The following is a 26,917-nucleotide window of genomic DNA, read 5'->3' as shown; positions in this document are numbered from 1 at the left end:
GCTTTATTTTGGTTCTGCTAACGCTCTTGCATTTGACTAGATACTTGAAACCAATAATGCCACCAAGGAAAAATCAAAGATCCTTTAATTCCGTCTAATGCAGGGGTAGGCAACCTTGGCTCTTTTATGACTCATGGACTTCAACTATGCTAGCTCAGGAATTCTGGGAGTTGAAGTCCATGAGTCATAAAAGAGCCAAGGTTGCCTACCCCTGGTCTAATGCCATCAGATTCATTTCTATCCTTCCATTTCAGGTCTTTTTGATAGTCCTCCAGGGTCAGATGATGCAAAACTCATAGATATATTTTATCCTGGAGACCAGCAGTCTGTGACTTTTGGAAACAAATCTCGAGTGGGGATGGGAGGCATGGAGGCCAAGGTTGGTCAAATTTTCTTTCTACTGTTTCATTTTATCTTCTTCCTAGAAGAAGGATGATACTTAAATAGCTGTTTGGAACTTCTGTTGTTACTTTTGCATAAATCTCATAATTTCCTCAAATGGAAAGTTTACTTCTGCATTCTGTTTTTTCTTCATGAAAAGAGTCTAAAGCCACAAGCTACCCATATACGTAGGTATATGTGTTTTATAGAAATAAATACAAATATGTTTCTGGTTTCTGTATCTTACAGAAAAATAATCAGATGGATGACGCATCCTTGGCATATGCCAGAAAGTTATTGAAGTAGTTGTTTTCTTCATGTGCATTTCTAAAAATACACTTTTTACAGGTTAAAGCTGCCCTATGGGCTCTCCAAGGAGGAACTTCAGTTGTGATTGCTAATGGAACACACCCCAAGATCTCTGGCCATGTCATCACAGATATTGTAGAGGGGAAAAAAGTTGGCACATTTTTTTCAGAGGTAAAGCCTGCAGGTAAGATGGAGCTGTCATAACTACCATCTGTACAGAAGGAAGAATTGCACTTAAGAAGAATATAACTTTTAGGACACAAATCTTCTCTTGTCTGGTGCCCACGAGGTACTTTGAACCGCAACTCCTAGAATTTCCCCCCTGGGCTGGTTTTTCTAGAAGTTCTAGTCCAAAAAGTTGGGAAAGGCAATTGTAAGCCTTTAAGCTATTTGTTCCTTTGACCATGAAAGCCATAAAACCATGGAAGTTCTATTGGCAATAAAAGCATTATGAATAGGTGTCTTGCAGTGGGGGAAAAAAGGTTTATTTTGGAACGTGAGCATGGTATCTATGAATTGGGGAGGATTATGACACTTTCGGAATTTTGAATTTTATACGCACAAAAAAGGAAAGAGGGCAAAAACAAAAACATCTCTCATAAACTTATAAGATAAAACCTGAAAAGGTTGTATAACTAGATCTGATAAATATTAGCTCTGTTCACCTGGCATTTTGTCCTGGCAAACCAATCACATTCAATTCACACATTGCATATTGTTCTTTAAGTGTCTCACTCTTACTTTTTTGAGGATCTGATCACTTCTGTCCAATCACGGTTTTTCTTAATTTCCCCTTTACTTTACTCCATTTCCTCTTCTTTATGTATTTATTTTCAAATTTCATCCTCATTCTTGTCATTCTATAAGCAAATCACCTCAAGGTACTTCTTTTATACTTTTAACTTTTGTATTCTATTCACATTAATTTATAAAACATTAATAAATCAATTCATTTTTGACCCTATGACTTACGGGGGTTTTAATACATACTGTGTATCTACTGTACAATATTCCCCTTTCATGTTACACCTGACATATCCAACTCTCTTACATATAATAAAGTGGGCAGTAGCAACACAATCTGATACGTAGACATCTTTGCTTTTTGTAGCATCCACTATTCACAACAGAGTATATAAAATCCACAATCTGCAGACTGTCATGGTTCCGAAAGATGAAACCCATCAAAAGAACTTCAAGGCAAGAATTCTTCCTTAAAGAACATTTTATTCAGGAAACAAAGTATCAGCACTACATAGTTGAACCCAAAACTAAATTCCGTTCCCGCCATACAAAGTAACAAATTGCAATTCCCACCCCCAATAAGCCGTCATAAATCACTTTCTCCAAAGTGGGCTTTCTCTCCAGCTCCTCAGCCCGCCAAAATGTTACGTCCTTGAGTTCCCACCAAGCAGCAGCGTTATTATTATATCTAGCTGAGCTCAAGCATTCATCCCAACCCCACTTCTACACCTGATTTCTAAATAGAAGAAAAAACATGTTAAAAACAAAGCAGAAATCGCTGCAATTTTCATTAGTTGTCAGAGCGGGAACATCCAACGTTTACAGCGTTGACATAGACCTTAGAATTCATTCATATCTTTTCCCATCCTTTTAGAGTAGACATATTCTTGCTTTAAATTTTCAACATTCATGTATAACTTGCAATTAATCACTCCACTTTTCCTGTTAAAACTAACTTTATATTTAGTATATTAATTTTCAGATTCATACTCTTTACATCATACTCTCTAACATTAGATGCAAATCACTTGGGTTCTCAGCCAATGACATCAGTAATTCACTGTATCTAACAAGGAAGGTTGGTGCGCAAGGTAGTTTCTACATTAGAATGTGCATGAATATACTTGAAGTAAAATTGATTTTTATTTGTGACTGTGGCCTATTGACCAAAATGTGACTGGTATTGTGTCCTTACCATTCATAGCAATCTCTTCATTTAACACATTCTTAATTTTTCGGGAAAATAACAACCATCTCACTGGTTCACAAACTGGTAATGAAAGGAACTGAGGTTAGGGGTAGGGTTAGAGTTGAATCTCTTAACTCTAACTAATCGTGATTTCACTGCTTTGCTGGTTACCGGTTAGCTTCTGGGTTCAATTCAGGATGCTGGTTATCACCTTCATAACAAAGGTCTACTTGTCAGGAGGCACTACCTGCCTCTTATCATTTCTGTCAATCCAGGACAATCCAGTGCCCAGGATCCAAGGTAGGGCTCAGAAACATACTTATCTTGTTACAGCACCTGTCCTTGGGAATGACACCTTCCCACAGATTCATGTGTCTTTCGCCTTTATGACATTCAGGAAACTTTTAAAATCCTGGTTGTTGACCCAGGCTCTGGAATAGGCTGGTTGTAGAGCCCTCTTTTGGTACGTTTAGTTTAGGACTGGGTGTTTTGTTTTGATAATTGGGTCCTTACATTCTCCAATTTATAATAAGTATTAAATATGATTACATTTTTAAAATTGTATCCTTGTAGTACATCATGGAATTAAATATCGGCATTTACCATATAATGTTCTTTGTTTGGTTTTAAAAGGTCCAACAGTAGAACAGCAGGCAGAAATGGCTCGAACAGGAGGCAGAAGTTTGGCAGCACTGCAACCTGAGCAGGTATTTATTCCAGTTGTAACACCAAACAGTGTAACTCTTCCAAATATGTTGTAAGTGTGTGTAGCTCAATAGCACTACAATAGTCCTCTATTTATGATCACAATTGAAGCCAGAATTTCCGTTTTCATCAAGGCAGCCATTAAATGACTTGTGCTCGATCTTACTTTTTGCTATAGTTCTTAAGCAGATCACTTCAGTTGTTAAGCAACTCACACAGTTGTTAAGAGAATCCAGCTTCCCCCATAGATTGTGCTTGTTGTAAGCCAGCTGAGAACTTCGCAAATGGTGATCACATGACTCTGGGACTCTGCATCTGTCATTAATAACATGGCAATTGTCACACACCTCAATTGTGACCATGTGACCCTGGGCCTGCTGCTATGGTTGTAAGCGCAAGGACTGGTCATAAGTCACTTTTTTCAGTGCTGTTGTAACTTCGGTTGCTGGATGGTTGCAAGTTGAAGACTACCTGTTTACAAGAATAAATCTTGCAGAAATGTTAATACGTAATTTTCTCTATACAAATGAAGGTATTTATATTCTTGTACTGGGGCTTTCCTTAATCTGGTAGTCCTCTCAGATGTGTTGGAGAACACCATTGGTAATTCCCATGCAGTCATGGTGGATGGAAATGATAGAAAATACTTTGGGAGGGCACACATTTGCAAAAGGCTGAAATTGGGTTCTTTTTATGCACCTTCCATGGAGAATGCCATCGATGGCATCTTAATGTATCTGCCTCCAAGGAAAAGCAAAGTAGTAGCAAAGCCCAGGAATCACCCTTTCAGGATATTTGCAACAGTTGCTCTCCACTGAGAAAGCAGAAGGTAGTGAAGTTTTACTTAAGCCCATGGACCAGGTGGGGTGTCCTAACAGTTCAGATTTTATGTACGGACAGAGGCTGACCATTTCTAGCACTGGGTGTGGTCTGCACAAATAATGACCAAGGGAACTGTATTTGACTAAATTCAAGCTACAGAAAGATAAGTTATCAAAAACTACCTGCAATATACATGGCTTATGGCTCCCTGTTCATCTTACTACAGAGAGCTAAGATCATCTTTCACCTTGCTGATCTTCTGACCGACCAAAGAGAAGAGATTCTTCAGGCTAACAAAAAGGATCTGGAAGAGGCTGAGAATAAAGGTAGTGTGGAAAGGTCCAGGAAGCTTAACATTGTTTATGGAATAGGAATGATTTTTCACAAGAATAAGGCGTTTTTGAAATTGATTATTTTTTGTTTTCACACCCTGCAGAGATTGATAAAGCAACCTGCAAGCATTCAGAAATATTTGACCAAATTTCCTTGAAACTTTAGAGTCCTAATTCTTTTTTGGGAGGTGGGGGAAAAGCTTTTCATAAATTAGGAATTGGCTGTTTCGATGGCTGCAGATGTGATCGCTGCCATATTGGTATTGGTCACTTGTAATATTTCAGACATAAACACTATCAGTGATATACGATTCTGTGGCATCATTTAACCACTGTGGGGTTAACATCTTCTTGTCCTTTCTTCCTGAATATGTTCTTTTGTACACTTTGTATTAGCCATTGAAAGTAAGAAAAAGAATCTTCCATTTTGGAATGAGTAACTACACCCCCCGTTTCAGGAATGGGAAAGATTTCTTCCCTGCTGTTTATTTTACCTTTCCCATAGTTGCCTCATTGTTGATCACATTTAACTATTGCAACCTGATCTGTGCCCTTTGATTTCTGATTCCATTTCAGGGAGATTGGCTCTGCCTTTGTTAAAGAGACTCAGTCTATCAACCTCCAAGCTGAACAGTTTGGCCATTGGATTGCGTCAGATTGCTGCATCCTCACAAGATAGTGTTGGCCGTGTCCTTAGAAAGACAAGAATAGCAAAGGACTTGGAACTTGAGCAAGTGACTGTGCCTATTGGGGTCTTGCTGGTGATTTTTGAATCCCGCCCTGATTGCCTTCCCCAGGTATGGTCTCATTTTTATCAGTAGTAATACTGTTTATTGTGAAATGGAAACATACCTTTATTCATGAAACATACTTTCTTTACCACTTCTTTGATAATTCTTTTGGCTCTTCAAAATAGAATTTCAGTCTCAAACTCAAACATGTACAGTATATATTTAATTTATGATGCAGATCTTCCCCTAGTAGATTCATAATACCTTTAGTATTTATCCAGTAACAGAAAAACTAGGAAATGTGTCTGGGAATTCTTGGAAATTTGGTGTAATATATCTCAAGGGTGCCAGATTGAAAGAGGCTCTTTTGACAGACTAAAATGGTATTGTGATCCATTCTTTACTGTTCTTATTATGTTGGTCTCTCGTTTCCTGACAGGTGTCTGCTTTGGCTATTGCTAGTGGAAATGGCCTGTTGCTTAAAGGAGGCAAAGAGGCTTCACACAGTAATCAAATCCTTCACCATCTGACTCAAGAAGCACTTTCAATTCATGGGGTGAAGGATGCAGTGCAACTGGTGAGAGCTTAGGAACACAATATAGGATAACTCCAGTGGGGAAAGGTATTGTAAGATAAGGAAATCTCAAATTGATGTCAAAATCAGATGTATTTTTGAGAGAAGAGTACAAGCAGCATAATATTGCCTTTTTCTGTTGTTCTTTGTTGAAAATTATGTCACAGATTGTTGCATCTGGAACTTATTTTTTTGTTTTGTTAATTGCAGTGTTTTGTTGGAACGCTGCATCAAAAAATTACAGGTAATCACAGCTTAAGGATTTGTGAAATGCAAGGAATTTTTTTTTTTTGGAACAGGCAAGAATTGTGAAAATGTTCTTTTCCACTTGAGAATTTGTGATTGGTTGCACAGGTTATTCCAGACACTTCTCTAAAGCTGTCTTGTTTTAACAAGCTTGTTGTTCACAGTTGTATACATCAAGCTTCCAAAATCAAATAGAATGAATAGTATGAACAATGTTTATATGCAACTTTTATTTGCAAAATTTCAAAGTGATTTCAGTCACTTATTTGTGAGTTGAGCAGCTATATACATTTGTTTAATAATAATAATTTACAGTGCTAACAAAACATCATAGAATAGGATGAAATAAAAATAAAAATACCTCGTAAAGGAGAATTTAACCACTGTGATGGCTAATACAGTAATTTTAAAAATAGCTAAAATATATTTGCGTAGGGTCCTGACAAAAATATTTTTGTTAATCTGTTTTGTATATGAATGCACACAAACACTAATATTTGTGACTTGACTGGGTTGGTTTTTACAGGTGAATACCAGAGAGGAAGTGGAAGATCTTTGCCGATTAGATAAACTAATAGATTTGATCATTCCGCGTGGTTCTTCTCAGCTGGTTCGGGATATCCAAAAAGCAGCCAAAGGAATCCCAGTGATGGGGCACAGTGAAGGGATTTGCCATGTGTATGTGGACTTGGAAGCCAGTGTTGAGAAAGTTACTAGAATAGGTGAGATATTTTATTTCTTAAAGGTAAGCATGGAGGAGCTGAAGTATCCTCAAGTCTCTACTTATCTATATATGTTTGATGTTATAGAGTAGCCTTGTGCTCCAAATGTACAGTAAAACTGTCAAAAGTCCTAAACATAGGAGCAATACAGATAGTCCTCAACTTACAATCATAATTGAGCCTGGAATTATAGGCGTAAATTGTTGCAATCATATGTAGAGGCACCCTCATGATCAGAAGTAATTTTCTGTACTTTTTTGTGGCAGTGGTTAAGTACACACATTCATTTGAATGGGCATTTTTTGCCATAAGTTTGGCAAAAAATATTGTGAATTGCTCTCACATGACTGCAGAATGCTACAACCAGTCATAAAACTGACCCATCCAAGCGCTGTCACATGACACCTGGAAGTGCTTTACAGGCCATAAAGTAGCCATTCCGTGACCATTATAACTCCAAATGGTTGTAAAACAACTGTTCGTTAAGCAAGCTACACATCTGGAGAGTGCCACTCTGTAGGAAGATTGTTTTCAAGTATCTTTAAACATGCCATTAAACTAATTATCTATTCTTCCTCCAGTGAGAGATTCAAAATGTGAATGTCCTGCAGCCTGCAATGCTTTGGAGACACTGCTAATACATCGGGATTTGCTGAGAACTCCTGTATTTGATCAGATTATTGACATGTTGCGAGTGGAACAGGCAAGTGAAAATGCTTTCCAATGTAGGTTAAATATAAAAAATTGGCTGTCAGTAATTTCAGTGCAGTGTGGCGTGCTGTCTAAAAGATGACACTATTGATGCATATACTGAGAAATTTCTAAATGCAGTGAGATGTATATATCATATTCAGCAAACTAGTAGTAGCGTTTGTTTGCCCTGATAACACATATTGATTGAAACCTGGCTTTCTAATGGTGCATCTTAGCTTTGGGATTCTCAGGACGCCTGCAGTCCTATTTAGACTGGAAACAATTGAAGATATTTGAAAATGAGGTTCTTTTTTTTTAAATTAAAAGTTTTAAATAATTTTCCATACAATATCCCACTTCCCTCCCACCCCTCCCCCCTTCACTTCCCAGGGTTATAAAAACAGAATCATAAATTAAATAACATTACCCAGATATACTACAATCAAGTCTCATCCACACATACTTTAACCCTACAAAACAGATAGATCTTAACACTTTACCAGCAAAATAATAATATAATTAAACATTATTACTAAAAATAATATAATTTCATCCATAATAAACTATTAATAATATTCTAAAATTTACTCATAAGCTAAGTAATACTTTTCAATCTCGTATTTTTTCTGAATATAATCAGAAAATTTTCTGAAAATGAGGTTCTTTTTGATGGTACTGAGTCCAAGTCCTTGGAAACACGGAATTCTTCAATAAAAATTTGTTGGTTATTGTGTAATATTCTTGGAACCAGATTACAGTGCTGGATAGTGAAAGAATTTTATTTATAACTTCAGAGGCTGAGAGCTTGATTGAAAGAAAGAACTATGAACTAGCTTCACAAATGAGACAGAAATTCTTCATCTAGGTTACTATGTAAAAGTTCATGTCTGAAAATATTTGACCCAATGCTGAGAGATTTTTCCCCCAGAAACATATAGAGAAGAATATAAGGCGTTGCCCAAAGCCAAATTAATGTATGCAGCCTGGGAATTCTGAGAGGTGCAGTCCAAGTGCATCTGGAAGATCCCAAGTTAGAGAAGGCTGATCTTCACTGATTGGTGAGGCTCTCTAAAGTTTCAGACATAGACTTTTCAGGCTCTATCTGGAAATGCCACTGATTGAATTGGGTACTCTGCATGCAAACACAAGACACCCAGCTCTCTAGTCACCTTGGCTGCATTCACACATCACTCTCTGGATAACTTTGTGCCAATCATCCTTTCATCCTGAAGGGGGGGGTAAAATAATCCCTCGTGTAAGCCACTTTGAGCTCATGGAGAAAAGGCACAATATAAATTTAACAAATAATGTAATAATATTTGGTTGTATGAAAACACACTCAGTAACCCGTGACTTGTAGTTTAGTAAAATGTGCAAACCCAATTAAGGCTTACTTCACCAATCATGATTAGGCAAGTGATTGTGTTGTATAATGTGTGAATTGGGTCATGTATGTAGCCAAAATGTTTTGCATAGAAAATGCTTAGAAAAAGAATGCACAGTAAAGTGTATTTGTCTTTCATTAGGTCAAGGTACATGCTGGGCCCAAATTTGCCTCCTATCTTACGTTTAGCCCTTCAGAGGTGAAATCACTTCGCATAGAATATGGAGACCTGGAATGCTGCATTGAAGTGGTGGACAGTGTACAAGATGCTATTGAACACATTCATAAATATGGGAGCTCCCACACAGATGTAATCATCACAGAGAATGGTAAGTGGCAAAATCGACTCCTCCGGTGCATTAAAATGCATGTGTCTGTGTGAGGGTTTCAGGATGGCATCAGTTGGTGCAAAGGCTGCTTCTGAAGTTCCTGTTTAAGATGGTGAAATTCCCCATAATGCCTGCCTGTCTTCCCTTGCACTTGAAGGTGTGGGCCACAACCAAATCCTAATCATGCCAAAATGACAAAACTGCATCATGACATCACAAAACAAGCTCTGTCCTTTTGTACTTCCCTCACGTCATATATAGAGGTATGCAAGGGCAAAGTTTGCATCATAATGCCACAATGCATACTTGCCCCCCCCCCACCTTTTAGTCTCCTCTACCATTGCCTCTGGCTACACCAACTTCCTCACTAGCATTTCCAGTCCCAGATCTGTAAGCAAGGCTCCCAAGGAAAAATGCTCTTGTCACCTTCCTTGCTATGGCCGGCATTTCCTAATGTTTCCAGAGAAGCACAGATGGAATATGTTGTGGCATCCTTATCCCATGAGTAACATCTGAAAGGGGCCTCCCTGTGACTTGTTTTTAATTATTTCTCTCCAAGGCTGCTCCCTTTTGCTAGAACTTTCATGTGCCCATTGTTCCATGCTTCTTCCACTGACAGAATGATCATTCTTTGGGATGCATCCCTCTGTTGGCCAAAACAATGTATTCACATACAAACTGGGAGTGATCGGCAGTGCTTGGAGCTGGTACTTTGAGTACTTTTAATACTTTTAGAAGAGACACATGAAGAGAGGGACGTCTCCAGTGAGAATTTAGTGCAGCCACAGATATTTGGGTGAGAAATCCTGAAAGAAGGCATAGCTGTCTGGCCTTCATCCAGGATAGGAACATTGGAACATTTTGTTGCAGGTTCTATTTTCAGAAAGATAATCATCTACAACAAAATGTCTGTTCCTTAGTTGCAAGGATAGTGCAAGCTATCTTAGCATCACATTAATGAAAAACAAATGCAACACATAGAACAGGTTTAAAGAGGTGATTTTTGCCGAATTAGAATTGCCCACAGCAACATAATGCTATTACGAAACAGGTTGTTCAGTAAAAATGATTATTTTTCCTTCGGTCATCTTCAGAGAAAACAGCAGAGTTATTCCTACAGCACCTGGATAGTGCCTGTGTGTTCTGGAATGCCAGCACCCGCTTCTCAGATGGCTATCGCTTTGGCCTGGGTAAGGCAAAACGTTATCTTGAGATTAAACCTATCTGCATTTCAAGTACGATTAAGTTTTCTTTCTGACATTTGATATTCTAAGGGGATTTGCTAAACTGCCTTGAAAAGCTTTGGGATATTTTAGTATTAAGCCAAAATGCAGGAAGAATCTTGATGAGGTGGAGGTTATGCAAGGACCAGAGCACTTAAAATCAGTGTAGGAAGTTGCTAAAATGCCCTGTTCAGGAAGTATTGTGGGAAATGAACCAGTGCATAATCAAGAAGCAACTGTCAACAGTAGCCTGTAATAACCAGAGTATGACATGAATGATAAAGTAAGAGCTGTAGATGAAAATATGTAGGTGTTTAGCATGAGGATGTAATTTTAATAGAAATATACCAGATATAAATTACTGGCTGAAAATATTTAGCTGCTTTCCATTTAGCGCTGTGTTAGAAAAGGAACCCTGGTAACATGAGTAAGGAGGAACACTTAAGAAGGAGAGAACAATCTGACAAGTCAAAAGATAGAAATGAGTAAATGTTGGCAAGATTTTAAAACGAGGGAAAACATGATCTGGATAACATGGCCTGTAACATTAGAAGGTTTTTCCCCCCTGTTCTGTTTCTCTCTTTTTTAAATCCATTTTTGTTCTATCTTTCCTCCTCAGGTGCTGAGGTGGGCATCAGCACATCACGGATCCATGCCCGTGGGCCAGTGGGAATTGAGGGGCTCTTGACGACTAAGTGGTTGCTACGTGGAGACAATCACATTGTTTCTGACTTTTCTGAGCAAGGGAGCATGAAATACCTTCATGAAAACCTTCCCATTCCACAAAGGAATATTAACTGAAAATCTAGTGAAGAGTATGGTACTTATAGGGCTGTTGTTATTTCAGAACCTAACCTGGGAAGGAAATGAGCCTTCTCTAGGTATGCAGAGGTTTCTGCAATTTTGGCTTTATGTGTGCTCAGGAGTGTGGAAAGGGGGGTTCTCTGCTTTAGTCCTCCCCCCCCACCCCCCTGACTCAACTACATTATGTAGGTGACACATGCAGATGCATACAGGACCTCTTGCGGTACAGGAAAAAAGAACTTTTGATCTTTCTTTAATGATGATGATGATGTGCCATCAAGTCTTTCTCATAGTTCACTCCAAATCACTGGGAAGGTTTTGGCTGGTAACAGAACTGAATGCCTTTTTTCCCTGAAGCTTTTCTTGCTTTGAGAAAAACATTGGGGACATTTTTTTCTTTCTCCTTCTCTAGAGATTTGTAGCAACTTACTTTAATTTTTAAAAGTGGTCCATCGGTTCATGTCTTATTTAATATATTGAATTACCTTAATAAATATTCCAGGTACAAAATGAATGGTCTTTATCCTCCAAACATTATTTTTCATGCCTAGTATCCTTTAATTACTGACTGCCTTGTGGGATAAGAGGCTAAGGCAGTGATATCAGTCAGGGTTTTTTCACTATGACCCTTTTATGAATATTTGTATCAAATATTTTGTCCATGAATTTTATATAGAATTTTATTTCCCCTGAGACAGAAACATATTTTTCAAATATCATGGTTTTGCAAATAAAACTCCCTTGCAATAAAATTATGGATTCAACCATTTTGTTTGCAATATATTGTGTTGTATTAGTGATGGGTGACACATTTATGTAGCTTGCAGTACACATTGTGGAGTTGTACTTGATTAGCACTCATATTTTTGTTTGGCAAAATCATTTTAATCTTTCAAGCTCGCATAAACCTTATGAGCTAAGTGGTAATTGCTTCTATTTTGAATACATCATTCAGAGCAAGATGCTGATTTGCCCATATTAGCAAGCTTCTAACTGAACCATGAAGCTATGTTTTGATATCCAATATTGGCACTTGATCTTCTGAACTGGACTGCTTTCATTGCATCTCTCACAGGCCTAATTTATGATAGATCTCAGTTTAATTTCCCACATAGTAAAGTTGTGTATCAATGTGTGCATTCCTGTTTTTTGCTTGATTAGATCAGGGCTTTTCAACCTTTTCACCCATTGTACCACTTTTAGGATATGGCAACATCCGAGTACCACCAATTGCCTAGCAAGGTGTCAAAAACAAAAAAGGAAAAAAGTGATAAAGTACAGGTAGTCCTTGACTTACAACAGTTCGTTTAGTGACTGTTCGAAGTTACAATGGCCCTGAAAAAAGTGCCGCCCCCCAAGCCACAGCCTGCCTGCCCGGCGGCGCTCTTCCTCCTGTTCGAGGTTTTCATTGTGAGCATTTCTGTTGAGGATTAGCAGCGGGGGGGGGGAGTCTTTGGTTTTTATTCCCCCCGTCTGCTGGGTGGTCGCAGCAGGTTTTGGTCACTTCACATGACCCTGGGACACTGTGACCGTCATAAATATGAATCGGCTGCCAAGCATCTGAATGTAAATCACAAGACCCTGGAGATGCTGCAACATTCCAGCTGATCAGCGCTTCTTCTGGGCTCAGCAGAAGCGCCAGGATCAGCGCCGAGCTCCAGCTGGAGCCTGGCGCTGATCCTGGCGCTTCCACTGAGCCCTGACAGCCCCGAAGTGCCGATCAGCTGGAAAGCGGCACTGATCCTGGCGCTTCCGCTGAACTCTGACAGCCCTGCAGCTCCAGCCGTCTCTCGCTCAGGCTTGTGCGGTGCTGCCACCAGTTCAGCTCATTCCCCTCTCCCGCTACCACTTTTCTAGGATGGTCGCGTACCACCTGCCAGGTGCCAATGTACCACAGGTGGTACCAATACCACTGGTTGAAAAGCCCTGGATTAGATAGTCCAGTGAAAACTGTTTCCAAGGAAGGTTTTTATCTGGAGCTATAAAAACGTCTGGAAAATGTTCTGACCCTTAATTTTTATATTTCAGATATTTATAACCTATCTCAGATATTTATAACCTATTATTCCTACACATTCCATATAAGAGAAGATAGTACTTAATCTAGTCTCCATTATGTAATGCCCAAACAGAAGTTCAATTCATTTTGTGTTCCCTGACTTAAAAAACTATACTTTGACAGGATTTGATGTATTTGATATATTTGATGTACATTCTTCCAATGGTAGATAGCTATAAGAAAAGTACAGTCGTGATGCTCCTAGTATGGGAAGGAATCAGTTTTGTTTTGAAAATGGATGTACTGGGCTTTGTTGCCTATTGGCCTTAATCCTCTCCTCATTGGTTGTGGGAGTGGATCTTAGTTCTTTCCCCAAACAGGGAAAGGACACTGGCAATTTTAGTAGATGTGTGTATGTAGTTTTGTGCCATTTCTTCAAACTGAGTCTCCATTTAATTGCCACATGTGTTTTCCTAACCTGTTGGTTTTCTTTATGTTTGATAACATACTGCAAACGTGTTACATATACTGTTTGTTTTCCCATATACTCACATGCCTGATATCTGATTTATGCTGTTTGCACAAAAATTGCCTTTGGAGAAATCATTGAATGTGCACAACTACTCTTCCAAAGTACCAACTTTGGAATGTTTGTTCATTTATTAATGTCAAAAGCATCACAATTAAAATAAGGCATACTATACGACATAAAATTTACAATATAAAATACAAGATTAAAATATGTACAAATTAAACTGATTTTGTCCTGAAACTAGCAACTTTAATTGCATTCTGTCATGTACACTAATTGGGACACAAAGGGCAGGTACACATACGTGTTGTTGTCTGCATGTCACCACAATCGCAAAGAACAGAAGCCACCAGATAGCCCTATTTGTTCAGAGTATCTCTGGATCTTGATGTACTCGTGGGGAGTCTATCCAACGATTTCCATACTTCTCAGCTTTTGTCAGTCTCTGCTGAGCTGGCTGTAGGCCATAGAGAACACAGAATTTTGGAATGATTTTACATCAAGATTGTTTTATTTTCTTGCTGATCTTAATATTGTTCAAATGCTGCCTTATTAATCTTATGAATTTAAAATTATTTAGAATTCTATTTTTAATGTAAAAATTTGTGGGAATCTTGTGGGTTGATTTGAAAATAAGTGAAGTAGCTATAAAAATATCCAATATAATTTAGATAGCCATGTGTGTATTAATTGGTTTCTTCGTTATGCACTTTCTGGACAAGTGAAGGAGCTGAAGAAGAAATATCCACCATTCTGTAACATCAAGTGACACAAAAGGACTTCTTTTTACCTTGTACTAAATGGTACCTTTGTGGACTGGTAAAGTTGATTATTGATTACGGTATGTGTCATCAGGTCATTTTTTATTTCAAGTGACTACATAGATTTTCTTCATGATAATATCTATCTAGTCTGATATTTCAGATCTTCCAATATTACATCCATTGCCACTGTAACTGAACCCGTTCACTTAGCTGCAGATCATCCTCTACTTGTCCTGACTGGTAAATACTTATAGTTTAGTTGTGAAATTGCTGTGTCACTATCTAGCTGTTTTGGATAAGTACAGGGATTCCATACACCAGGTTGTTAGCATACATTATATAATCATTTTTCTACTGATTAAAGTTTTCAACATATTAGCTTGAGTTTGACACATTGATATTATGGTCAAGATCACTGTTATCCAGCACTGTACTAGGGAATACCGTCTAATCAGCTGCTTTGTTGTGTTAGTGTGATCTTGCAGCATGCTAAATGCTTTCAAACATAGTTTATGCTACCCCTGTAGCCTTGAGGAGCCTTATTGCTTCTGTTTATTGATCTGAAACTAGACTGAACTGACCTGAACTGAATATTAAGCAATTCACTTAATGGTGGCAAGAAAAGTTGTAAAATGGGGCAAAACTCACTTAATGTCTCACTTAGCAACATAAATTCTGGATTCAATTGTGGCTGTAGGTCAAGGACTACCTGTACTTGCCCAAATACTTGGAAATGCCCATTGGATTTTAACACTGAGGGGTCTCCAAATATTCAATAGCAACTTGAGAATCCAGCAATACAAGCATATAGAATAGATCTCGATCACTCTCTAAAGAATATTTTACATTCCACCAACCATATCACATAACTCTAATTGTAATATTATTGATTTGGTCTTTTTATCCAACAATTTTCTGAAGTTTGATTCAATCATTCTAGGTCTATTACCGCTGCTTCTTTGGACAGTTTGCTTGATTCTAGAGATGGAAACACATGCTTTCTACCAAAAGTAATACAATAGTTGATGGCTCATCTCTGAATGGGTTTTTGTTTTGAACATGTGGTAACAGAAGCACTATGACTACCCAATCATCCCCAAGGGAGTCTACAAAAAAATCATGATGGGTTTATAACTGCCAAAGGACAAAAATCCTCAGCCTGCTTCAGTCCTTCTCTTAGTTCCAGATTCCTGTAAGAGTGCTATTTCCTGGTTCTGAGAAACATCCATTTCTTCTGCTCTCCAGAAAGTACACGTTCTTTATTCATTCTAGTTTATTTTCTTCTCTATTAGTACACAATCTAGAGAGGGTCTTTTGTTTCCAGGTTAATGCTACAGGTTAATACTATTATTATTCTATAAGGCTATGTTCAGGCTCAAATCAATCTGCTGCAATTTTAGAGAAGGGTGAAACAGTCTGTAATATAATCCTTGAGGCTGCCAGCAGAATAAATATAGCACCGTGCACAGATGGCTGCAGAACAAGGGATCCAGTTAATCTAGCCTCATGATAATTTGGGATATCCCTATTTCCAGTTCTTCTCAGCTCCTCCCCAAGAAATCTTCAGCACATTTCTTTTGCTGTGATTCTGTCATTCACCACCAAATGTTGTCCCTCTGCAAGGTCACTGATTCTTTATTCGTTAGCAATTCTAGGTCAGCCTGCTGTGAGAGTCTCCTCAGTCAAGAGAGAATCACGTTCTGTATCAATGTCTCCAGACAACAGCCCTTCCCAAGCTTTCAGCAAGGGCAATTGCTGAGAATCCCTGTCTTTGATGATCCTTCGGAGGACCTGTATAAATACTTTGAGCATTGCAGTGATGCCATAGAAGACACCATTCAAAGAGGTGGGAAGTGCTTAGTGTACTGTAAAAATGGTCGCAGCAGATCTGCAACTATCTGCACTGCTTACTTGATGAAGCATCAAAAGCTCAGGCTGAAGGATGCCTTTGAGGTACTGTGAGCATGCTGAAAATAAAAATTACTTCTGTATCTGATTAAATGGACTTCTACTTTGGTGGTGTATGAAATACTTAAATATTTAACTGGATGGAATACATTGGCCATCTCAGTAACAATGATTCAGCATTTTGTTTTATGAAGGAACTTAATGAAAATGCCAGAATACAACTGTATTATGTCAATAGCTAATTTAACTCCAATCTGATTCGAAGTGAAAAATATCCATAAAATGAAATTTGTCAGCTTAATTGGTGAAAGTTTGTACTCAACAGTTATGTACTGTAATACTTCGTTAATGCCAGACATTTCAGAAATAGCTTTTCTATGCTTTTACTTGCAAGCTCATTTCCGAGAAACATCATATTTCCATATTTTTATTTTATAAAGAGCAAAATAATTCATTTCCCCCCATCCTGAGATTCAAAGTTATCATCTGCTATCAGAGTCCAGTTTTTGTGTTGTTTCTAAAACTTGTCTGAGCAACAATGTGAAAAAAGAAATGTGTGGATATGAGAGATGTTGATGCTTGAATCAAATTTCCAACTTTCTTTAATAATAGTGTCTGACTCCAGAATTAGTACAGCCTTCAATGTTGGGGGTATATGTGTTTTCCTTAGTATTTCTTGAAATCATTTCATTACCTTTAATTTATTTTATACAATCCAATTCAAAAATGGTGGGTATTAATATTTTTCTTTATTTGCAAATTGCACTTCACTAAGTCACAGAAGGCTAAACCAGTATTTAAATGCAAGCAAATGTTGAATTTATCCAATTCAAATCTACCTTCACCTCCCAATTCACTGATTATGCCTCTGTAACCCTTGGTAATTGACTCCCACCAGAAAGAAATAAAATAAATGACAAAAGCAGGAAATGAGGAGGGAAGTAACACCCTCTCAACAAAAATAAGTTGATCTAGCAAACTACCTTCTAATTTCATAGCCCTGCCAGAGCTATTGGGAAAAACAACAACCAGAAAGTTGCCTTATTTCACTTCTTCTCTTTCTGCCTTAGCATTGTTTGCACTGGTTAGTAATAGATCTTAGGTGTGGTGGCATTTTCCCTCTCACTGCAATTTTATTCTTTTCATTAGAAATGATTGGGATGGGACCTTGGACCTCTTATATGCAAAATACTTGTTCTACCACTGAACTGTAACATTTTCTTATAATAATTGCATGCTATGTTTTTTATAATTTTAGGACAAAGGGTTTGGGAGGGAAAAGTCCTTATGAGCAATGCAATGTGCTTTTTCCCCTACTTTATAGATTGTGAAGAATGCCAGGCCAACGGCAGAGCCTAATGCAGGATTTTGGTCTCAGCTACAGAAATATGAAGACCATTTGCAAAGATAGCAGCAAAGAACTCTTTCTTCAAATACAATTTCTCATAATAAATACATTGATTCAGATTATAATGTTGGGTAATCCCTATAAAGAGGAAGAGTTGAGATACTTCTAGGTAACACCTGAATTTAATATACTAAAAAAAAAAACTGGGATCAGCTACTTTATTATTGTAGTCTTAAGAAACTAGCTGAAAACATAAGTAAAAACCTTTCAATAAGGCAAAATTCAAATCTCTGTAATCTGCTCAAATTTAAGACTAATTAAATGCAGCTAATTTAGTGTTACTCAAGGTCATAGGAAGAAGGCAGTAGCAATTTCCCAAAAATGTTGCCAAGAAAACAGGATGGTTTTGTCCATGCAGTTCCCAGGAGTTAATAATGACTTGATACCTCTATCTATCAGCTATCTTTATTGATATATATTTGAAAAATCAAAATTAGCTCCTTCCCAGATACTGTTTTGAATATACTCTCAATCCTCCAGAGTTTTAAGTAACTTTATTCTGCAAATTATCATTTTTATAAAGTCCCAAAATAATGTGACATAGTACATTTAGCAAACTAGGAAAGAGATGTCATTTTACATGATTATGTGATTTAAATAATTTTCATGAAAAAAAATCATATACCATAATGTTTATTATAAAATTCAGCACTAAAATGATAAACTACTTAAGGGCCTTTCCCCACTGTTGAGCTGAAATGCCATTCATCTATCTTTGAGTGGGCAGAAAACTTTTATTTTCTGTCTCACTTGCCAGTCCCTTCTTGAACCTTCCTCCAAGCTCTTCAGGGTGGGTTACAAATCCCAACAGATTTTGTGCATCTTGAGTTTGTTCTTAGTGTCTGTTCTGATACCTGAACTGAGATGCTTTGCAATTCAAGATCAGACAGATGACTCAACAAAGATAGCTTTAAACAAATATTTAATCCAGGAATACTTGCAAACTCACGGTTATGTAGTTTCTTCTGGATATTACATATTGTCCATCTTTGTAGGTAAAAAATCAATAATTCCTTCACATCAACTTCTAGCGTGGAATAAGACCGTGTGTGTCCTCCGGTGATCCCAAGCTTATCTCAGACAAAGACCTTCCAACCTGGCATGTAGCCAGGATATCCTGTGATGAACTTAGTAGCCCCTCCTACTGACTTGTTAACATGGGATTTACTGAATAGCTAAACTACATTACCCATAAGCCATCTCTTAAGGAGACAGCGCTTAACCTTATAAATGCCAAACATTCTAACATACAGACCCATCTAACTGGCTGATCCAGAACACTCCCCGCTTGGAAATATAATTTCCACTACTAACTAACTGAAATAGGCAAATGGCTGATCCAGAACAGTGTCAGAATAGGAGGAAAACACAACATTAACACCATTACTGCTAAGGACAATTTAAATGTTTTGACTGACAATAAGATGATGGCAGATATTGCTAGGGCATAGTGCTATGAAAAGACACAAATGGGAGAACACACTAAGGTAAATGTTACAGAGAAAGAGATGTGTTAGGGCTATGCCAAAGCATTAGACAAAGATGCTTCACAAACTGTGTCAAGCATAAGTGAAGCCCCCCTCCATGAAATATTAAAGCATTACATTCTTTAGAATGCTTTGCAGCTGCTTCAAGAGCCATTTTTTGTTGTTTTGATGGCCCTAAGTTCTCGGTTTACCTTCCTAATAAGCAACCAAGTGGGAAGATCATTTAAACACAGTCTATTAGGGTACCCTGATAAAGTGGGATCTCCCTATGAAAAGGAGAACCTTAAGACCCATCTTACATTCTTTTTTAAAATTAACACAACAAAAAAATGAAAAAGGAAAATTGGTTGGACAAGATAAGAATAACCCCTCCTTGCACAGTAAATCAACCACAAAGCTTGTTTAAAGTTAGATAACCAGATGCCAGCTGACACTAAGAAACTTTTTCTTATCAGGAGATAGTATCCAGCCATCCTTCTGTAACTTATCTTTTCGGTTTAGGAATCTTAGAAGCTATCTAATCAATCCATACAACCATAGGATAAAGGTTTTCCTACATCCGTCTGTAATGAATCTGAACATTATTTTAAGAGAGAAAACAAGTCAAATTAAAATACAAAACATTATGTGCTAGTTAACAAATTACAAAATCCATGTCATGTGCCCCTCAGTTTCTGTATTGAATGTGCACATACACAGTACGAGGCAACCAGGGAAGGTTTTTCAACAGCTGTTGCAAGCCTTCCAGAGGATGCAATGGATGCTTTAACAGTTGAAGGAGGTATGGGTTATACACATTAGCATACCTTTCAAAAGTGCCTTTTGAAAAGTTTGCATAGCATTGTTTTGATTGGCTTAGAAAATGTAAATATGTTTTAAATAAAATGTTAAACTTAATCTTTGATAGGTATGACTGTCTTAGCCTGTTTGATGTAAACTTGTGGTTCATTAACTGTTCCTGAAGCTGCATAATGATATCCATGTTCTCTGTAATTAAAAATAGAGATAAATATATTATATTTTCCACTCTCTTTGTTTATTATAATTGAGCTAGACCAGGGGTAGGCAACCTTGGCTCTTTTATGACTCATGGACTTCAACTGGCTTAGGAATTCTGGGAGTTGAAGTCCATGAGTCATAAAAGAGCCAAGGTTGCCTACCCCTGAGCTAGACAGTATCAAATCCATAGACACTCCATATTGTTAAACTGCAAACAAATGAGAAACTAAGAATCATACATTCTGTGCAAATAATTTGATGAAATAGATGTAGTTGAGTAAAACTAAGCTGTTTTCACGTTTAAAGTGCAAATATAATGTGGTTGGCTACCCCTCCTTTCCATCCCTGATCATCCAAGGTGGCTAAGAGAAAAATCTACATACATAAAGTTAAATATATAATCAGTCACATATATACAGTAATCAGGCCTGATTTTGGATCTAAGCAGCTTATATTTTTGGTGATGAAAATGAAAGATGTAACAGAATTTTAGTTTACAAACATAACAGAAGATTGTCAAGACTAGCATTGACCAGAAAACTAAAATCTTTTTTGGATCATGGGAAAATAGGTACCCTGACAGTATCAAAACGAAAATACCTGTGATAAGTGGCATGCCCATTCACAAAATGCCAAAGTATGGCCAAAGCAGAACAGTTTATTTAAAGGTGAAGTGCTGTGGCTACTCTCAGGATCTGTCTAGTTCTGTAATTTCTTATATTATTTTTTGGGGGGGGGGGCTGGAGAAGGAATTTAGAAATGACAAAAGCACTGGGCTGAGTCACTATTTTCATTTTCTGATAATATTTATGGAGTTTATGTGGAATCTAAAGATATTCTTGGGAATCAGTGTGATTGGTATTTGAATATAGATCTTTTAAACATTGATATTTTATTGTATTTTACTAATCTAGGTGAAATTTTAATATATACTGCTAGTCCATGTATGATATGCCACAATGCTAAATAAATAAATAAGTGTGATTTTGAAGGCCAATTCTTTCCTATGCAGTTTACCAGCTTTTTTCCAATTTTGTTTAAAACTAAAATCTTTTAGCTGTGGATAAAAGGAAGGATACCAAATATACACTGTACCAGTGTGTTGATATGTGATATGTGAAATAGCTTGAATCTCCAGAAGAGAATAAACAAATAGCTCCAAACTTTCGAATGAAATATTAAGTCTGATCATCTAAAAGACTGCCTTCTCTTAGCATAGCATTGGGAGACTTCATGGGGGAACTTTTGGTGTTCTCGAGGAGAGTGCAAGAATTTGTATTTATATTAACAGCTTAGCTCAGTGGTTCTCAACCTGTGGGTCGGGACCCCATTTGGGGTCGATCGACCATTTCACGAGGGTCACCAAGCAAGGCTGTCTGCCATTTTTTTTGTCCGCCATTTTTCCCCCTTTTCCGGCGGGTGCCATGGTCCTTGGGCTGGGCCAGCTGGTGGTCGGCCTGCTCCATCTCTGCCGCTTGCCAGCTACGCCTCGGCCGGTGCAGGGGGCGGAACCACGCATGCGCGCGCTCCCAGGCAGGGAAAGTCCTCAACTTACGACCAGTTGGGTAGTCCTCGACTTACGACCGGTTTAGTCCTCGACTTACGACCGGTTTAGTCCTCGACTTACGACCGGTTGGGGTCGCGGCATTAAAAAGGTTGAGAACCACTGGCTTAGTTGCTTCCACCTGCTTTACCTCATCCCAGTATCAGCAGTCTTCTCCAACTCCTCTTGCCTGATGCTGTATTGTTCTGAGATTACTATAGTAAGGGGAAAGTTTTACTGAGAATGGAAAAAACCCTGATAAAGTAAAGGATCTCTTCCTATGTGCTGTTTGAAGGGGCTTGTGATTATAATGCTAAATTTTTCTGCTTGGTAAGTATAAGAAATCTTTTTTGATATTAATTTGCCACATGCTTTTTAAAAATTGATATGCTTTAAATGAGTTGAAACTGAATGTGAGAAGATATTTAGGTAATGTAGGTTGATTTCTCTAGCTAAATGGTCTACTGTAGATAGATATCTAAATGTAGATAGTTGGATTTTTATTTGAAAATGTATATAAATAGATTATTAAATACATAATTTATTCCTTACACTTCAATCATATTCATGTCAGTAAATAAGCCTCATTTCACTGTAATTCCCTGCATTTATATTATTTTATTGATATGACATCCCTTTTCTCAAAAAATATTCCACAAAAGATGGGAAGTAGATGGGGTTTGTTACTGAACAAAGTACACAGCTGGACCTTTAAAATGCACTCTAGACTATTACAAATCCTATTTATACCTATGATTTTTTAAGATGAATAATTCACCTTAAATACCTTTGATTTCCTTTGCATGATGAACATGTCAACAGGATCCCACCAACTATGGAAAGAAGGGAACCAGTCCAACCTAGATACAGTGCATATCCCAGTTCATATCTAGAATAAAGATAATACATGTAATATTCAAACACCACATACTATCAAATACTTTGTTGTCATATGTCACAGTTATTGCTATAAGAGAAAAATGGTTTTAGGGCGGAGAAAGCTCAAAGAACTCCAGGTGATTGATACATGGGAATGGAAGAATTAAAGGCTGCCTGCACAACTGGGATTAATGCAGACAAGTGGGATTATCAAAAAAGGGCTGTAGTGATACATTACATCTGTATTACAAATACCAAGAAAGATGAAGGTGAGTCCTTGTTTCCCATGCACTCCAATATGTCCAAAAGATAGACATTAAGTATCGAGAAAACAAAAACCAGTAAGTTCCCCAACCTGGGCAATTTCCAGATGTGTAAACTTCCATTCCCAAAATTTTCAATAGTGGTAAAATTGAGGAAGATTGTAATAATGCATGAAAGCATTATTTTAATTGTGTTAATCTTTGTGAACAGACATAACAAGAAATCTAACACCATTTTAATGTCAAACTTATTACAATAGATGTGAATTAGCACCCACGGACCATTCAATCCTCTGTCAGTTTGGTAATGGTAAAACAATTAACAACCCAAACTAAAAATATACAGAAATATTAACTTACTTTGTTCCAGCATACAAAGGATCAAAAGACTCAGTTATGATATTTACTGCATACCACGAAAGAGCAACCATTGATGAGACACCTGGTCAAACAATACAGATTAAATACTGATGAAAATTACCCATCAATATGTATTAGGGCCATGCAAGTCATTTGATAAGATTTCATCTGCAAAGGACTTTTGGATCTATTCCTTGAAACTACAAAGCTCCCAGAGATGCTTAAAGATTAGAAGAAGGTTCTTCAAGACTCACCCAAGGTCTTTTTTGTCATGCTTAAAAGGTATTTTGCTAGAAAGGACTTAGAAGACTGTTTCATTTATAAGCATCTGTATGATTTGTACAGACTAGTATGCATATATAATCAAGCTGTCACATAGTTAACAAAATTATAACATCTGAGGAAAGATCATATGAATTTAGTGGTATTTTTATTCAATTTTTATTCAATTTTAACAGAAAATACATTTCTTTTCCATTAAAGACTTGGCATGTGATACAGCAGCTTTCATTTCAGAACAGAAAGCTGGAGTTTATTTTGATGGATATAAAATGAAAAATGAGGGCCAATTTGGTATAGTCGTTAAGGCATCAGGATAGAAAGCAGGAAACCATGAGTTCTATCTAGTTCCACCTTAGGCACAGTCAGGTGGATCACTTTGGGCCAGTCACTGTCTTTCAGCTACCAGTATATTCATAATTATAAGTCATAATTGGGACTTTCTGACAGCATCTGCTTGATCGTAGCAACTTAGATAGGTAACTAAAACTTCCCTTTTTGACCAATGTTTTTAAAAGCAGTCATTGCCTCAGGCTGGAATGAAATACATACTAAAGAATGATAAATTCCATAGATTTAACATTGCTTGAACCATATGGTTATAACAAACTCTCTGATAATAGAATTTTATTTACCATGAATCTGCCCTTTAAGAGAAGTCACATTAATAATTGTAACAGGCAAGAAGAGAAGGAAATTTTGCTGGGAAATTTTTTTAAATAATCAATGGATTTTTATAGTCAATGTGATAGTTAGACTCAATATTGCTGATGTCTTACCTAATCAATATCTTGTTCTTATTCAGGCCAGGTATCAGCAGAAAATGTTGCATTACCTATAGTGTTCATCCACCATTTAAATCTGTCATTGTTCTTTAGGATTAGTGAAAGCAGCCCTTAATGAATAGAATTGGTTGCCTTTCTCTGGCCTCTACGCTTGGCAATCCTGCCTCCAATCTCAGAGCTGCATTTCACACATATCTTGGGTCAGAAAAAGGCTTTTTAGAAAGTTGAACCATACTTTTTCACACGGAACAAAACTGAAATCAAGTCCCAGAGAAGCCCCATATACTGTAATTACTGTTCTGAAGTTTATAGTATGTTATAGTGTTAATCTTCCAGTTGGTTGTGTTCCCTTTTTTGTGGATGCATATTGTTTTCTTTTACATTCTTCTTTAATTGTAACATGCCCAAAGTTGTTGAGTTGGGCAGCCTCAAAATTAAAATATTAAAATTAATTAAATTACTAGCAAAATTGCCCAGAGAAAAAAAAAGGAGAATCTGTTTTCTATGACAAAATAGACAAAAATAGGATCTACTGATTCTGACTTCTGCAAGTTAGTGCCCTCCATGTGTGGGGGATCCTGGGGGGACTGAATGCAACCACATGTTTATTGGATCCGTGTCCCTCCTGGCTGGTACTGGCGGCTCGGGAGGGGACACGAGCCTGGCTCCAGGGAATTATAAACGCTTCTTTGCGGGAGGGTGCCTTCCCCGCAGCCCTAAAGGAGGCGGTGGTGAGGCCCCTCCTTAAGAAGCCCTCCCTGGATCCAGATGTNATATACCATCAGTGCTTTATTTAATTTTACTAATTAATCTATGCTTTACACAGATTCCTTGGCAAGGGATGCAATATGCAAATATACATCCTTGGCTTGAATTAAATGAACACAACATCTTTCCATCTAATCTGATCTCAGAGTTCAAATGTCCTTTCCTACATAACATTTTCAATCTGTTGTATGTCTTAAAAAGCTGCTGTTTTGGTACAATGGTACCAAAATAAAAGTCAAGAATATCTCAACCCAGAACAAATGATAAACATTAATAAAACATCAAGTGATGGGACTGTGGCAAACATTTGCCTGGCATCAACATGGATATTGCTGTACTAGACTTTGTCTTCTTGGGCTGATTTTTTTTGTTGCATCCTTACTTTCTTTTTACTTTTTTAAAATGTATCTACAGAATGATTAGCAAAACATGCAGATGATTACTGGTATTGAAATATTATTTTACCTTGAAAAATATACCATTTTGCAACAAAATGGAAGTTGCTACACAAATTCACTCTCACTGAAGGCAGTAATGGTAATGGCTATATGTTGATATAGTTTCCCAGCATGGATATAATGTGGAAAGGCTATAGGCTCTCCCACCAGACATGAATTACTAACTCTGTTTAGTGGAGAGAATCTAGAAGAACTAGATTCTAGAAAACTAGAAAAATGAACACTTTATCTGCTTTCTACTGGATGAGAACAATGGTGGAATCATCATGAGTTCATTGGTTGCAGGTGTGTAGTTGTTGAAGTTGTTGATAAGAAGATACTGCCAGTCAATGTGAACTAATTGAAAACCTTCTGTAGTCTTGATTGCCTCATGTTAGCTCATTAGGCAAGTTACTTTTTCCATGTCTCACATCAGTCTGGGTTGGGCATGTCATGCAAACATGCCTATCATCTGTATTGTCAGAACAACAGGACTACTTCTTCCTTTGACTAATCCATTTTCTTCCTCATTATTCAATCAACAGAGATTTTGATTACACTGTTGGAGCCTCCAGGGACAACTTGTCACAGGACAATTCAACAATTCAATTCAATTATTTAATATATATATATATTTTAAATCTTTGTCATTCACATTTCATTTTGTCCCTTCTTTTGCATCCTTTCTTTAATGAGTCTATTCCACCATTTCTTCAATATTAGTGTAATTCTTGTGCGGTGGTGAGTTGGCCGTAGTGAGTTGTCTGTGGCATGTTGGACGTATCGAGTTGGCCGTGGTGAATTGTCTGTGGCAACATTGAGTTGGCCATGGTGAGTTGTCTTAGATCCCTGGGCTATCACTACATCAATGTGATTCTCTTCTAGCCCAATCTGGAGACAGAATGTTCTCAAATTGTTTGGGATTATGATTCCTGTACCCACTTGCCATTGATTATGTGGTGACTAGAACTGAATTCCAAGAGCCGTCCTGTGGCATAGGATGCCTAATAGCTCTGGCCAGAATTGTGTGCAGAACTGAAGACTTTAATCAACATAATATGGGGCCGCGCGGGCGGTGTTGGGGGGGACTCGGCGTTCCCACGTGACACCGCTGCTGCGCGAGCTGCATTGGCTGCCTGTGGCCTTCCGGGTGCGCTTTAAGGTGTTGACTATCATCTTTAAAGCGCTCCATGGCATTGGACCCGGATATCTTCGAGACCGCCTCCTGCCGCAGAGTACCTCCCATCGACCGGTACGCTCCCATAGAGTGGGTCTCCTCAGGGTGCCGTCAGCCAGACAGTGCCGGCTGGCGACCCCA

General features: G+C 37.8%; 3 protein-coding genes across 4 annotated transcripts in view; 2 read left to right on the top strand and 1 right to left on the bottom strand.

Moving 5' to 3' along the window:
• The window catches only part of ALDH18A1 (aldehyde dehydrogenase 18 family member A1), a 28,761-nt gene extending 16,806 nt beyond the window's left edge, over positions 1-11,955 (top strand). For both annotated transcript variants that reach the window (XM_015816258.2, XM_015816259.1), the window contains exons 8-18: positions 255-379; positions 730-874; positions 3,257-3,330; positions 4,377-4,476; positions 5,059-5,279; positions 5,653-5,790; positions 6,560-6,755; positions 7,337-7,458; positions 8,975-9,161; positions 10,256-10,351; positions 11,004-11,955. In XM_015816258.2, coding sequence (XP_015671744.1) covers positions 255-379; positions 730-874; positions 3,257-3,330; positions 4,377-4,476; positions 5,059-5,279; positions 5,653-5,790; positions 6,560-6,755; positions 7,337-7,458; positions 8,975-9,161; positions 10,256-10,351; positions 11,004-11,185 — 1,586 coding nt within the window. In that variant the 3' untranslated portion in view covers positions 11,186-11,955. The remainder of the gene's footprint in view (positions 1-254; positions 380-729; positions 875-3,256; positions 3,331-4,376; positions 4,477-5,058; positions 5,280-5,652; positions 5,791-6,559; positions 6,756-7,336; positions 7,459-8,974; positions 9,162-10,255; positions 10,352-11,003) is intronic.
• Positions 11,956-15,973: 4,018 nt separating this feature from the next.
• Positions 15,974-18,224, top strand: DUSP28 (dual specificity phosphatase 28). Its single transcript, XM_015816288.1, has 2 exons — positions 15,974-16,436; positions 17,716-18,224. Exons 1-2 carry the CDS (start codon positions 15,990-15,992, stop codon positions 17,800-17,802), a joined length of 534 nt encoding a protein of 177 aa, XP_015671774.1. The 5' UTR covers positions 15,974-15,989; the 3' UTR covers positions 17,803-18,224.
• Positions 18,225-20,179: 1,955 nt separating this feature from the next.
• The window catches only part of LOC107287741 (claudin-15-like), a 12,648-nt gene continuing 5,910 nt past the window's right edge, over positions 20,180-26,917 (bottom strand). Inside the window, exons 3-5 of the mRNA XM_015816276.1 lie at positions 23,331-23,412; positions 22,616-22,717; positions 20,180-20,273 (exon numbers count right to left, since the gene is read on the bottom strand). Coding sequence (XP_015671762.1) covers positions 20,180-20,273; positions 22,616-22,717; positions 23,331-23,412 — 278 coding nt within the window. The remainder of the gene's footprint in view (positions 20,274-22,615; positions 22,718-23,330; positions 23,413-26,917) is intronic.

Source organism: Protobothrops mucrosquamatus, unplaced genomic scaffold (genome assembly GCF_001527695.2).
Source record: "Protobothrops mucrosquamatus isolate PMUCROS unplaced genomic scaffold, P.Mucros_1.0 scaffold419, whole genome shotgun sequence".
Lineage (NCBI taxonomy): Eukaryota > Metazoa > Chordata > Lepidosauria > Squamata > Viperidae > Protobothrops > Protobothrops mucrosquamatus.
This window is presented reverse-complemented; position numbering and strand designations above follow the sequence as displayed.

What these genes read in the sequence shown, in the direction of transcription:
- DUSP28 (XM_015816288.1), top strand. Translation starts at nt 15,990, where the DNA reads ATGATAATTTGGGATATCCCTATTTCCAGTTCTTCTCAGCTCCTCCCC. An exon ending in GGCTGAAGGATGCCTTTGAG is followed by an intron (nt 16,437 to 17,715) that starts GTACTGTGAGCA and finishes CCTACTTTATAG; the next exon opens with ATTGTGAAGAATGCCAGGCC.